This window comes from Mauremys reevesii, linkage group 25, assembly GCF_016161935.1.
Source record: "Mauremys reevesii isolate NIE-2019 linkage group 25, ASM1616193v1, whole genome shotgun sequence".
Lineage (NCBI taxonomy): Eukaryota > Metazoa > Chordata > Testudines > Geoemydidae > Mauremys > Mauremys reevesii.
This window is the reverse complement of record NC_052647.1, coordinates 883,979-899,048: the sequence shown is the minus strand read 5'-3', so window position 1 is coordinate 899,048 and position 15,070 is coordinate 883,979. Positions and strand designations below refer to the sequence as shown.

At 51.3% G+C, this 15,070-nt stretch overlaps 1 protein-coding gene across 1 annotated transcript in view; it reads left to right on the top strand.

The window, feature by feature from the left end:
- The window catches only part of LOC120391196 (twist-related protein 2-like), a 57,709-nt gene that overhangs the window by 18,000 nt on the left and 24,639 nt on the right, over positions 1 to 15,070 (top strand). The window contains exon 2 of the mRNA XM_039514665.1: positions 5,487 to 6,110. Within this exon, the coding sequence (XP_039370599.1) occupies positions 5,487 to 6,088 (602 nt within the window). The 3' untranslated portion in view covers positions 6,089 to 6,110. The remainder of the gene's footprint in view (positions 1 to 5,486; positions 6,111 to 15,070) is intronic.

Here is a 15,070-nt window from a genome sequence, read left to right as displayed (position 1 = left end):
GGGATGCTGTGGCTCTGAGCACTAGAACTGAGAGCAGGGAGACTCTCCTGATCTCTGGATGGCCTCCTTGCTGGCACCCATATGGGAGGTGGGGTATAGGGACAGGCTGAGGGGGCAAGAACAGAGGGGACTGGGGAACACTGGGGAGGGGCAGGAATACAGTGCTGGTGTAGGAACAGGAGCAGAGGGAGATAGGGCAGATGGGGAAGGAGCAGAGGGGATGGAGTACACTGGGGTTAGGAGCAGCAGGACATGCAGAGGGAGCAGAGGGAGATAGGGCAGATGAGGAAGGAGCAGAGGGGATGGAGTACACTGGGGTTAGGAGCAGCAGGACATGCAGAGGGAGCAGTGGGAGATAGGGCACATGGGGAAGGAGCAGAGGGGATGGAGTACACTGGGGTTAGGAGCAGCAGGACATGCAGAGGGAGCCGTGGGAGATAGGGCACATGGGGAAGGAGCAGAGGGGATGGAGTACACTGGGGTTAGGAGCAGCAGGACATGCAGAGGGAGCAGAGGGAGATAGGGCAGATGAGGAAGGAGCAGAGGGGATGGAGTACACTGGGGTTAGGAGCAGCAGGACATGCAGAGGGAGCAGAGGGAGATAGGGCAGATGAGGAAGGAGCAGAGGGGATGGAGTACACTGGGGTTAGGAGCAGCAGGACATGCAGAGGGAGCAGTGGGAGATAGGGCAGATGAGGAAGGAGCAGAGGGGATGGAGTACACTGGGGTTAGGAGCAGCGGGACATGCAGAGGGAGCAGAGGGAGATAGGGCAGATGAGGAAGGAGCAGAGGGGATGGAGTACACTGGGGTTAGGAGCAGCAGGACATGCAGAGGGAGCAGAGGGAGATAGGGCAGATGAGGAAGGAGCAGAGGGGATGGAGTACACTGGGGTTAGGAGCAGCAGGACATGCAGAGGGAGCAGTGGGAGATAGGGCACATGGGGAAGGAGCAGAGGGGATGGAGTACACTGGGGTTAGGAGCAGCAGGACATGCAGAGGGAGCAGTGGGAGATAGGGCAGATGAGGAAGGAGCAGAGGGGATGGAGTACACTGGGGTTAGGAGCAGCAGGACATGCAGAGGGAGCAGTGGGAGATAGGGCACATGGGGAAGGAGCAGAGGGGATGGAGTACACTGGGGTTAGGAGCAGCAGGACATGCAGAGGGAGCAGCGGGAGATAAGGCAGATGGGGAAGGAGCAGAGGGGATGGAGTACACTGGGGTTAGGAGCAGCAGGACATGCAGAGGGAGCAGTGGGAGATAGGGCACATGGGGAAGGAGCAGAGGGGATGGAGTACACTGGGGTTAGGAGCAGCAGGACATGCAGAGGGAGCAGTGGGAGATAGGGCACATGGGGAAGGAGCAGAGGGGATGGAGTACACTGGGGTTAGGAGCAGCAGGACATGCAGAGGGAGCAGCGGGAGATAGGGCAGATGGGGAAGGAGCAGAGGGGATGGAGTACACTGGGGTTAGGAGCAGCAGGACATGCAGAGGGAGCAGTGGGAGATAGGGCAGATGAGGAAGGAGCAGGGGGGAGGTGGCATGCTGGGGAGTAGGAGTGCAGGGACTTGCTGAGGAGTAGGAGCACAGGGGCATGCTAGGCGGCATGAGCAGAGGGAACATGGGTGGAATGGGGGGAGGAACAAAGGGGGGTGGGACAGGCTGGGAGTGGAAGGAGTGGGGACATGAGCAGGCTGGGGTGAAGGAGCAGAGTGGGACAGGGTGCAAGAGGAGGAAGAGAGGGGACTGTAGAATACTTCCCTATGTGAAGGAATTCGCCTGGCCATTTTTCCAGGTTGGGTCCTGAACTGTCCAGAGAGCAGATGGGGCCAGTCTTTGCTTTATCCCATCAGCTCTTGGCTAGGAGGCTGCACCCTGTCCTTCCAGTGTCCCTCCCAGCCTTGTCTCTGCCATGTACCCAAATGTCCAAAGGCCCCGGTTGGCTTCAGGACCCCTTGCTGGGCACTGCACAAACACAGTAACAGCCTACCCCAGCCCTCGCTGGACAATGATCTAAAGACAGCAATGGAGCATGGCAGGGATCAGATAGAGCGCACAGGCCAGTGAGCGGGCGGAGAGTGGGGGACTGGCCCAGGGATTGTAGCTGTATTTTTGAGTGTGATAGAGGTGTGAAGGGGGAGGGCAAGAAGCGAGGGAAGAGTAGTCACAGTGCGTGCTCAGCAGGCCGGCTTTGTGGGCACCAGAGCTGAGGTGATGCTGGGCACCTGGAGGAAGAGAGGGCAACAGCTGTTTGGATTTTGTCCAGACATTTTCCCTATACTCAGAGGGGCAGCGTGGAGACAGCCCAGAGGGGTCTGAGACTGGGAATGGTGGGGAGTAAATGGGCTGAGGGTTACATTACGAAGGCGCCTTAACAGTAAAGACAAAATGCTTGTGTTTGATGTGAAGGTGCAGGGGTAGCCAAGGGCTCAGATAGTGGCTTGCTGTGGTCAGAGGTACGAGTGGAAAAGACAAGTTTAGCAGCAGCCTTCTGAATAGAGCTGTGGCTGCAGGAGTGGAGGAGGCCAGCGGAGGGTGTGGGAAGTGATGAGGCCTTGGGTAGGGTCTGGGCTGTGTGTGGGAGAGGAAAGGCCAGTATTTAGAGCTGTTGTGGTAGGACAAGTGGCAAATCTTAGAAATGGCCTGAAAAGGAGGGTCTATTGTGAGGACCGAGTGAAAGATGGCACCCAGGAAGGGGCCTGAAAGCCTAGGGGATGGTGGTGGTGTCCACAGTGGCTGCAGAAGTGGGAGAGGGGAGGGATGCGGGGAAAAGAGGAGCTCAGTTTTGGCCGTGTTGGGTTTAAGATGACATCGGTGAAGAGGTGGTGGGTGATTACTCATCAGCAGAGAGGTAGGTTTGTGCATCATCAGGAGAAAGATGGCACGAAGGCTATTCTTACAGCTAAGTGTACCTAGAGAGGGTAAAGAGGGGGAGGCCAAGGACGGAGCCTTGTGGGACCCCAACAGAAAGGACGAGGGGAGATGGGTGATTCACCTAACAAGACGGGCAAGTGGAGAGGACAGAATCATGAAAGCCAGTGGTTCTGAAAGCCACTCAGAGGCTGAGGAGGATGGAGAAGAGGCCCTGAGACTTGGCCAGGAAGTGAGTGCAGTTTCAGTGGAGTGTAGAGAGCAGAGCCAGATTGGACAGGGTCAGGAAGGGACTCGTGGGCAGAGCAGCTATGGAGAGTGAGCGAGCCTGGGGATGAAGGGAGAAGTGAGACTGGGCAGTGGTCTGAGGGAGAGCCTGGGCCAACAGTGGATTTGTTTCAGTGTGTGTTCAGGTGTAGACTGGCTGATCCGCTGTTCACTCCAACAAAGCCAGTGACCACGTTAGGCTTTCAAAGTGGCATCGCAAAGCCCCCACCAGAGGCTATAGAGGAAAACCCAGTACCTGCAGGGTTGGGGAAAAGTCCTGCCCTGAATTATACATTGAAAAAAGAACAGCCAGAGAACCAAATCCTCAGCTGGTGTAATTGGTGCAGCTTCACTGAAGTCAGTGCAGCTCCACCTATTCACATCAGCTGAAAAACTGGCCCAAAGTCTCCATTAAATGCACTAGGGCCTTCACCAGGCCAACCTAATTAATCCAAGAGGTGCTCAGATACTACGGTGATGGACACTAGAACAAAAGATAGAAGGGTGTGGATGGGAATAGTTAGTGAGAAGTTCCTAGGAGCAGTCCCAGGCCCTGACTTGTGCAATATATTTATTCCCTACGGTAACCTATTTTAAGAGTATATTAGCACCATGCACAATATTAACACCACTTTTCACTTATGAATCAGGAAATGTGGACGTTAACTCTGCCCTTTTGCGTGTCTGGAACATCATGATACAGATTCTGTCTGTCTGTCTGTCTAGTTACTTATATGACCCTCACCACTGTAGTATATGAGCACTTATAATACAATCATATACTACTTCTGAAATAACAGACAGTTTCCTTTCTACAACCTCCCATGTTGCACGTCTCTCTTTGTTTTCTTATACCAATTTTATTCTCAGAATAGGCCAGTTTTTCTTTATTGACTTTAGGGTAAACATTTTAAAAGGACCCAAATCACTGAAGAGACTACGTTCCATTTTTTGAAAGTGACGTCGGCACATAGGCCCTAAGTGTTATTGCAAGTCAATAGGACTGAAGCTCTTAAGTCACTTAGGTGTTTTGGAAAAATTTCCCCTAAACTTTTGAGATGAAAAGGTCTTTTCTCTCTATAGCACTCATGTAATACATATTTTCTTGTGCCAGCAGAAGTACAGTCATTAGTCTTCCTTAGGGTGTAGTTCAAGGGATGAGGCCATTAACTATGAAGTTAACATATATTCAGAGTTTGGTGGTTGAATGTATACTAGCAAATGTCACTATTATTCTGTATTGTTATACTTCATCTATAATAAATGGAGTCACTAATGTTGGACAAAGACCTCTCCCTGGGTGAAATTCACCCCTAAGGGTAGGTTGCACTTAAGTAGGTGAAGAGTCCAACGAGTCTCTGTGCAGACAAAGGGGTGCATGCCAGCTGATCCAGATGCAGGATTGAGTCAAATATTCTAGACATTGTAAGATGAAGGATGGGGCACAAGAAACATCCATAAGCCAGTCACTGAGTGGTAATGTGAGACACACCTCTGGTTAGTTTCACGATTTTAATGCTTTTGGGGTTTTTTAGTTTATTGGTTTTTGTCAACTGTTTTGTTAACACTGCTTTCAGGAGAGGGCTGGGGTTTATCTGTGTCTGCTTGCATATTATGGTAGCTAGCTACCATAATAGATAGATAGATAGATAGATAGATAGATAGATAGATAGATAGATAGATGCAACTCCAGCTTCATGCAGGTTGTTCAGAATCCCCCTGCTTCCTAAGAAGAGTATGGTTGAGCTACTGCATCTTCTCTTGGATGTTGTGAATGTGCCGGCTTGCTCTGTCCAAAACATGCCATCTCACAGCATGTCTTTCCATATTTCCAGCTGACTGTCACAGATAAAAGGCTTTGATTAAAAATCAGGGATCAGGCATAGAAATAAATGTTTGTGACTGACTTTAACGGGCTGAGGGAGGGGGCTGTTAAAAAACTTTTTCACTGCAGTTCCTGTTGCTCAGGTTAGCAGAAGGAACTTCCTCTGACATCCGGGCAGCAGGCAGGAGCATCTGTGCCTAAGGGCTTGGGGTGTGTTGCGGGGGAAGGGAGGAAGGAAATCTGGAACCCATAAGCTTCACTGATGTTTGCATTACCTTGCACTGTTGTATTGGTCTGTGCTTGGCCCCTCCCCCAGCCTTCCCTGCCCTATCAGCAAAGGACATCCACAAAGTTATTCAAATGTCCCTCCTCTCCTTAGCCCTCCCCCCCCAAAAACAAAAAACCCAAAAAAACCACCCAGCTCCTTGAAGGTTGGGGAGGCTCCGAGACTTGAGGAAGTTTGGGAAGTCTGGCCAGTGGACACGTCAGGGCTGCATTCCCTGAGCTGGCTTTGTCTGCTTTCCAGGCTGCCTCTCCAGATGCACTGTGGCCTTTGCAGGCCCTCCATCCTGTGAGGTCCAAGGCCCCAGTGCCTGCCAGGTGGGAGAGACTCCTGGGCTGAAGGGGATCAGTTCTGAGAAGATGAAAGAGGAGAGCATGTGCCCAGACTCCCCCGAAGGCAGCCTGGTCACTAGTGAGGAGGAGGGTGAACGGCTTCACAAGAAATGCCTCCGCAAGCGCGGCCAGCTGGGCAAACCCATGGAGGATTGTGGCTCGCATTCTCCGCAGGGCAAGCGCAGCAAGCGCAGCCCCGTTCCCCAGTCCTTCGAGGACGTGCACACTCAGCGGGTGATCGCCAATGTACGGGAGAGGCAGCGCACCCAGTCGCTCAACGATGCCTTTGCCGAGTTGCGGAAGATCATCCCCACGCTGCCCTCCGACAAGCTCAGCAAGATCCAGACCCTCAAGCTGGCCGCCCGCTACATAGACTTCTTGTACCAGGTGCTGCAGAGTGATGAGCTGGACCACAAGATCACCAGCTGTAACTACCTGGCCCACGAGAGGCTCAGCTACGCCTTCTCCGTCTGGAGGATGGAAGGGGCTTGGTCCATGTCAGCATCTCACTGAGCCTGCAGGATCCAGCCAACAGGTATGTATAACAAGCTTTCTGCTGCCCAGCTCCACTGAGAGCATTGTCTTTGCATCCCTCCCTCCTGCCTTCTCAGGGTACCTCCCCGGCTGTATTTGTAGCTTCTCCAGGGGAAATAAATGTCATCTCTCCCCCCACCCCGCCATGTGCAGTGTCTTTGAACAAACCCCAGACGTGCGACGAGCCCGGTGCTCAGGCGAGGTAGCTGACCCCGAAGCGAACAGGATAGTGTTCATTGCCAAGCCGCCACTCACGTTAATGGGACCTTGGAGGGATCTGAGCAGCAGAGCCCTAGAGCAACTGATTTAATTTACCAGCGACAATGGGGGGTTGTTTCTAAGGGCCAGTTAATGAAAGGATTAAAATGAGAGTTTAAAATCAGATTTATCCTCCGGTTGTAGCCTAAGAGTGTGGTTTAAATCAGGAGCAGCTCTACTGAAATCAATACACCAGTGTAAGAGAGCTGAATCAGGCCCAGCTACTGCACTGATCACCCCAAATGCAGCATTCTTGTAAGATGCAGTCCCTGATTCTGATCTCATTGCACTGGTGTAAATCAGGAGTGACTCCACTGAAGTCAATGGAGTTGCACAGGGGCCATGCCTGCAGAGGCTGCCCTGTTACTCTCCTGGAGCACTGTTTAAAAGGGTAGAGAGCAGTAACCTCCTCTGATCTGATGGGAGCTCAGCCCAGCTGTAATATGCCAGGAATAACGTACGCCGGGGAGGATGCGGGAGACATGGAGTTTCATACACATATTGCTGCAAACATTGCACTGAGTCTGGATATTATATGCATTCCAGCCTCACACAAATGCCATCCAAGCACTCTCTGGGCTTCAGGCTCTGCCACTGGCTCTGCTCCTCTCAGCCAGGAGAGAAAAGGAGAGAAAAGACCTATCAGTGATTTACTTATTTCTGGCAGCCGGGAGCTGCTGTGGGGGCAGAGAGAGTCCCGTGAAATGGACAAAGGGACGTGGGGAGGCCAGGGCAAGGAAGGGTGACAGCACAGCATCCACAGACCCATCCCAACCCCTTGCCATCCCTGGATAGCCGAGATAACTGAGAAATAGTAAGAATAATTAAAGCCAACTTCTGGCCTTCCTCAGGCAAAGCGCCAACTGCAGTTGTCTGGGAAGGGCAGCAGCAGTCATCTCCTAGGATATAAACCTTTCTAGAACACAGGGCCATGGGCACTGCCAGACTGGATTCAACCCAAAGTCCACCTAGCCCAGTGTCCTGACTCCGACGTGCCCAGCACCAGATGCTCCTGCTGGAGCAGATGTGGTCTCTAATAATTAGCTATCGGCTGAAGCCCCAAAACCCTTCCCAGATGTTGGGTAGCATTAATGACAGGAGCTCTGGACATTCTCATTATCCAGAGAAATGACCAGTCCCTTTTTCCAATCCCCCAAATGGACACGCATCCAGCTCACTGAAGCCCATCCCTGTGGATCGGCCCAGGTTCTCTTTCCTGGACTCCCACCCTCATTGCTGTGGGCCTCATGCTGGGATCAATATGTCTGGCTTTCCTTGGATACTGACAGACAGGAGAGTGGAACACCTGGTTAATCAGCAACTGGCCACTCTGGCTTGTGTCAGTCCGGCTCCTATGGCACACACTGGTCTAGGCTGAGGCTGAGCTCATGAGGAACATGTCAGTGTTATTTCTGCTCCCCCCCCGGGAGATGCAACCAAACTTCCTTAACATGCAAAAGACCCTTCTCCTTTGATTTTTATTTCTAGATATTAATTCTCTTATTAGGACCCGATCCAGCATGTCTCCTTACTCAAATACATGTCTTGGGGGCCGGATTCCCCTCTCAATGCACCACTTTCAATTAGGAGTAAATCCGCTGAATTCAATGGAGTAGTTAGCTCAGAATCAGGACCATAACGGTGAGTGTGGGTGGGATCAGGCCCTTCACTGGTTTTAATTTAAATATGAAGCTACAGACCCTTTTTGTTAAACAAACATCAAAGTATCAGATCCGCCTAATGGAATCTGTGCCTGCTCCAGTGTGTATGAAACCCAAACACCACGGTCAAGCAATTATCCTTCCTCGGACAACAGGCTTTGTACACAGAGAGATCTAAAATGTGAGGTGAAAGGGAAGAGCTCAGTTCTGCAGGGACTAGCAGGGAGCTGGGAGTATGGCCTTTGGTTAATGGCCCGTGGCTTGCTCACCCTCTCGGCTATGCCAGGAGATGGGGAAGCCTGATGCCCAAAACCTCTTTCTCTCTTGACCCACTGGAAGGTCGAGTGCCATGTCCCTCCCCCTCCCCCCATTGTCAGTCTCATCTGATCCTGGACTGGGCTCCCCAAAGGCAGGAGTCGGAGCCAGAGTTTTACTTTCTGAACTGAAACGAATCCTGGGTGATTCCTGGGAAGGGGTATCAGTAATCTGAGGCTTATGCAGCAGTGACCGGAACTCTCGGCCGTTCCGTAAAGCACCCCTCTGACCAGTTCCCTCTGCACCTGCTGCGTTCTCAGTCATTGCTACAGGGACCATTCATTACTTAATGGCTTTGGCTGTTAGGGCCAGAATTTCAAAGGTCTTTAGGTGCCTAAAGAAGCAGATTGGCACCTCGTGGGCTCTACAAAAACACCTAAGCACTTTCGCTGCTGAACTCCCACTGAAAGCAATTTTGGGGCCCAACTTGAGACACGGCTCCTCACTGCCTCACCCGGAGGTGCCAGTCACTCTGCAAATCAGCAGGGCCTAGCAGCTCAGAAACAGCACCTGAAATGTGGCCTTTGGCACCCCATTTCAACTGCTCTTTTTGCAAACCTGGGGTGAGGTGTCTCATGATGGGCACCAGTGAAAACTCGGCACCAAGAATCACAGGCAACTTCTGAACATTTATTATTTAACTGAGTATTTATTGGTCTGTTCCAATGTGCAGGGCTGGCTCCAGGGTTTTTGCCGCCCCAAGCAGCAGGGGATGGAAGCCGCGATCGCAATCAGTAGCACTTCGGCGGCGGGTCCTTCCCTCCGAGAGGGACTGAGGGACCCGCCGCTGAATTGCCACCGGAGAGCCGAACGTGCCGCCCCTTCCCATAGGCCGCCCCAGGCACCTGCTTGCTGTGCTGGTCCATGGCGCTGGCTCTGCCAATGTGATGCCCAAAAGCTCGCTGCTCCCTTTTGCTGTGGAAATCCCCTGAGCTCCATCCCTGACCTCAATCGCTGCCGGTCTCTGCGCTGTACTTGCCCAGTGTCTGGGTGCTCCTTGGCTCCATTTCTGTAGGACCCTCCTCTGTTTGCTCTGGATAGCAGTGCAGTTAGCGGGATTCCAGTGGGGATTTATCACCCCTCCTATGCACTGGGGACTTGCAAATCACCACAGCGTTATATTTGCTCCTAGTCCTGCGCCAGTTCCTTCCACCGCAGCAGGGTCATGGCTTCACTGCATGCTCAGGCAGCAGATGCAATCACTGTTGGGCCTTTAATCAGGATTCATGGAAAGAGAAACCTCCTCGGGTCACACACTGTAAAGGCACCATTGTCATAAAATCTAAACAATCCAAACGAGAAGTCAAAAGTATTTTCAGGTTTTATGTCTACCACCCAGCCCCTGCTCTAGCCGCTCACTCACACGGGCGCGTGCACACGCACACACACACCCTGGCACCTGCCCTTCATCTCAGACCAAGCTTTGTTATTTTACAATGGTGTTTCCCTGTTGTTTAAAGATGTTTGTCTCTGTCATGTCGCTGTGATGCACTCAAACAACCGGGGAAGCATGGAAACAACCTGTCTCAGCACAGAATGCCGCTAAATGGACACGGCAGTACACTGAAAACTAGAGTTTGCCTCTTGTGCCTGTCATTGTGAGGTGTGGGAGCCCACGCAACTACAGTGGGTGAAATACAGTCAGATGGCAGGATGTGGCTTTTAAGTTGATGGTGTTTTTTTTAAGTGTCCTTTATAGGGTCATTAACTATTAGGCCTAGTTAGCACTGATTAACTGTGCAATCCCAGTGAAGTCAGTGCTGAAAGTGACTCTGCTAATGTAACACCAGGGTGAGGATGTTCCAGCAGTAAGTGTGGCTGCTGGAGGCAGCAGTTTAAACACTCAGCCAGAGAAGCCAGAAGGCGAGTTTTGCTCCTGTGAAGTTAATACGGACAGATCTGTTATTGCTCCAACTGGCCAGTGTAGCAGAACATTTATTAGTGGTGGCTTCGCAGAAAGCTAGCTCAGTCTCAGTCATCTACGGCTTGAGCGAAAGGCCATTTGAGTCAATGCAAAGACACTCTATGACTTCACTGGGCTTTGGATCAAGCCACTAATGCCCTGCGTGCTTTGGGTTGTCTCTAGAGATGGAGTGCTTTCCCATGCTGTGTGCCTCAGCCGGACATCTGAGCATGAAAGTCCCTGGCATCAATGGCCACTTTTTGCAAATGCTGAGCCACGTGTCAGCGTGAACGTGGGTGTCGGGCTTGCTAAGATGTGCAAGTCTGCATCTGTTTCTGTGACTGCGTGTGCATGTAGTTAAACTGGTCTGTGTTTGGCAGGGGTTTCGTTCCTATGATAAACGGATGAGTGAAAGCCCCTTCAGTGAAATAACTCTTGTAAATAGCCCCCCAGTCCTGTAAGTACAGAGCTATTGGTGTTCTTAATAGTCCTGTTTCATATTCAGCCCAGATGGCTCCAAAATGCTTGCTAGAAACCCTGGTCCTTTTGTGATACATTGGTCTCCAAAATGGATGATTGTTCGTACTGTGCATTCCTGCCACAATGATGCCAACTGACAGCTCCAAGTTAGGCAGGGAAATAATGGGCAGTGGAACTTCCAAGGTAGAGGGCAAAAGGAAGAGGCAGCAGCACTCAGGGAAATGCTCTTTAGTTACAAAGGCTGCATCTGTCTCACCAGGCAGTTCGTGAATGCAGTGTTTGCAATGGGGCTGTCATTTCATGATGCAAAGCAGCTAATGCCTACTGAGTTTGCAGCATACTTGTCTCCACTGGAACCTTGCCTATTAAATATCAAAGGCCGCTGGAACAGCTGAGTGTGCATATACGCTTGTGAAGCAGGAGACATCACTAGGGGCGAGGAGGGAGCCCCTTGGCAAGAAAAGTTAATGTTTGAAATCCACCAAGCTCGCAATTTTCAGAAAAAAAATACAATCTTGTATTCAAACTGATGCCTTGTTCCTCTTCCTGATGAATGGGGAGAAAATGAAGGTATCACTTAAAATCTCCAGGGAAAACATTTCTGGAGCTGTTAAGGGTGATATTCTTTGACTGACTTTAAATTGGCTCCCTGGATTCCATGTATTTTTACAATGCCCTTACACTGTTATCCAGTCTGAAAAGCCTCTGATGGAATTCAGCACTTGCCTTTTGAGGACTGGTGCCCTTAATTGGAGTCTGCTCCATAGGATAGTTATTTCCTTTCCCCCTATTTTATAACTAGGTGCTACAACATAATGCTAAAGCATCAGGCAACAAAGGGGAAGATAAGCTCCTCCAGATCCACGCCTGCTTGTGCAGCCGATTTGGGCTCAGGAAAAGGCAGTGAGATCCTGCCAATGAAAATCGTGCTATGGATCAGGGAAACAGAGTCCTGTCCGATTGGTCCGGTTGGGTACATCACAATTATAACAGAAAGAAAGAAAGAAAGGAAGAAAGAAAGAAAGAAAGAAAGAGAGAATTGTGGCAACAGTGTAATGCTATCCAGGGGTAAACCATTGGGGTTACACTGCTGGAAGTGAGAGCCCCTCATATACTTTGTTCTTAAGTATGAAAGTTGAATGCTCCACAGGCTCTTCCCCATGTGAGAGGGGGCATCTGGGATGGGGTTAATCGGGCAGCCACAGGGGAAGAGAAGTGGAAAGTCGAGCTGGGGCTCTAGTGTCAAGCCTGTGTTGTTTGCCGTTCTGCCCTAGGATTCTCCCTTCTGTCATGTCCCCAGCTGTGCTGGGAGTTTATGTGACTCCCCAGGCCCAGACTGGCCTGGCTTGGCTCCTGCGGAGGATTCTGCTAAGCCCCCACTGCCCCAGAGGATCCATGGGGGATTTTTTCTTTGCATGGCTCTAACCTTCAGTAACAGTCAGACATTAATAAGGGCCTTTTTCTCTGGCTGGGCCAGAGCAGAACTCTCCAGGCAGGCAAGCAGTGTCCTGTGGGTCCATAGCTGTCTGTCTACCTTGCTGTTTTTACAAGGCTGCCCATCACCATGGTGCTGCATTTCTCTGCACTTTTAACAAGCTCACTAGGCCACAGGAGGTAGCAGAGAGGGGTCTGTTGATAGCAGATTCCTTCTGTAGCGATGTTTCAGTCTTATTGCTGCAGAAATATTAGAACAGAATTTCTTTGTGTTCTATTCTTCTACGTCTTTTGCTTTCTACAGTGCTGGCCCTGTAGGGTGCATGTTAAATATCGAATCATAAGACTGGAAGGGACCTTGAGAGGGCATCTAGGCGACTCATGGCAGGACTAAGTGTTATCAGTATATCAAGGTCTAGAGCCTTGACTGCTGTTAATTATCAGTGCTTCCTTGACTTCAGTGGAGCGATGACAATTTACACCAGCTGTCGTTTTCCTCAGTTGGCTGTGCTGGGTCCAGACCTGGGTCTGCGCCTGTGCACTGCTTTTCACTACCTAGCTCGGTTTTCCCTCTGACCTTGGGTTTTGCAACTACATGTGTAATCTGATTCATGGGCAACTTCAGCCTGAGCATTGCCCAGGTGCATTGAGTGGCTGGCAGCACCAACCCAGGCAGCACTAGCCAACCCAAGGCTTGGGTGCGGGCATGGAGCATTGCCTGTCTCAAAGCTGTCTCCTAGCATTGGGGCAGTAAGAAACCATCGCTGGGCAAGTTTTCCTAACTGTCCAGGGCCCCAGCTGGGGTTTTCAGCAGAGCCTCCTGCACCGGGCACCGGAGATACCTCAGCTGCTTTGTTACCCATGGGAGGTGGAAGGAGGGCTGGGGCAGGTGCTGTTTCATGCAGTCCCTGCTGCGAGGGGACTGCTCTGCTCCCTGCGCTCGCTGTGAGGAAGAGCGCAGTGGGTTTAGTGGCAGGGAGGCTCTCCTAACCAGCAACGGCTTCCTCCCTTGACAAGCGTGGTGGCCCCTTGCTCTCATGCAGGGGACTGATGCTTTCACCTTAGCCTGCTCAGTTCGGTGGCGGTGGTGTGTGGCTACTGCTGCGCCTGCCTCTGCCCCGAACGGGTCCTCGCAGGGTACGTCTACCTTGGAAGAAAAGACCTATGGCATGGCCTCTGCAGTGTCTCTAGGTCTAGGGGGACTGTGACTGCAGTAGCCCTGGCACCTAGGCCTAACCCAGCATCGGCACCAACCAGCAGCGGGGCCCCCGGAGGGAGACCAACGTGTCAAGGATTTCCAGCACGGCTGCTGGGCTGCTTTAGACCATCTGACTGGACAAAAGGCTTGGGGGGGGATGCTCCCACAATGGGGGTTCAGTGACTGTTGGAGCGGCTCAGGGGGCTCCTGTGTCCTGGTGGGTAGAGAAGAGCAGGGAAGAGCCCTGTAGCCTTGTGGGGCATTCCTGCCGTGTTCACACTTACTCTCTGCCCTCCTGGGTGTCGCTTCCTGCCCCCTTTCTGACATACACCCCCCACCCCCATCCCCATGCTGCATGGCCAGTGACCAGCCAAATACCCTGCAAAGCACCACGTGGGAATGGCTCTGTGTCCACAGCTGGGGAGCAGCCAAGTTCTTATGAGCCACTGGAGTCTCCACCCCAGTCCCTCTGATCCTCAGGGCCCTCGGCAGAGGGAGCCGACCCCAACGTCCCTGCTAGGAAAACCCAGCAGAGTCACCTACAAGCTGGAGCCAACTTCTCTCCCCTAGGGAATGGATCTGACTTCAGCCGAGTGTGGGGGTGCGTGTGTCCCCTCATTCTGGCCCCTGCACTTCATTCCCATCCTCTTGATGGATTATAAATACACAGCCAACGGGGATCAAAGGGATCTGGGCCTGAGAGAACGAGCTCTTCTGGGAGGCACCAGGGAGCTCTGAGCTGGGACAATTCATTTGGCATTGCATCATTTTTTCCAGCTGGGTAAGAGGTACTGGAGAGGCAGGGCACATCCCGAGTTGTGTGAGGGAGGGGAATAGGGAGCAATCACTGCACTGCATGTGTGCGCGTGTGGATTCATAGGTTCTAAGGCCAGAAGGGATCATTGTGATCATCTAGTCTGACTTGCTGTTCACACAGGCCAGAGACCTGCCCCCAAATAATCCCTAGAGCAGCTTTTAGAAAAACTTCCAATTTGGATTTAAAATTTTTCAGTGATGGAGACTCCACCATGACCCTTGGGAAGTTGCTCCAATGGTTAATTACTCTCGCTGGTAAAAATGTACGCCTTATTTCCAGTCTGAATTTGTCTGCCTTCAACTTCTAGTCATGGGAATCACGTTAGACCTTTCCCTGCTAGATTGAAGAGCCCATTAACAAATATTTGTTCTCCATCACCCCTTAACCTTCTCTTTGTCAAGCTAAATAGATTGAGCTCTTTGAGTCTATCATTATAAGGCAGGTTTTCTAATCCATTAATCATCGTATGGCTCTTCTCTGAACCCTCCAATTCATCAACATCCTTCCTGAATTTTGGGCACCAGAATTGGACACAATCTTCCCGCAGTGCCAGTGCCAAATACAGAGGTAAAATAACCTCTCTACTTTTATTCGAGTTTCCCTTGTTTATGCATCCCAGGATCGCATTAGCTCTTTTTGCCACAGCGTTGCACTGGGAGCTCATGTTCAGCTGATTATCCACCATCCAAATCTTTTTCAGAGTCACTGTGTCCCAAGATAGAGGCCTCCATCTTATAAATACGGCCTGCAGTCGTTGGTCCCAGATGCATACATTTACATTTAGCTGTATTGAACACATATTGTTTGCAAGTGCACTATTTAGATCAGTGACCTGTCCTCTTCATTAGTTACCACGCCCTCAATTTTTGTGTCACCTGCAAACTTTATCAGTGAT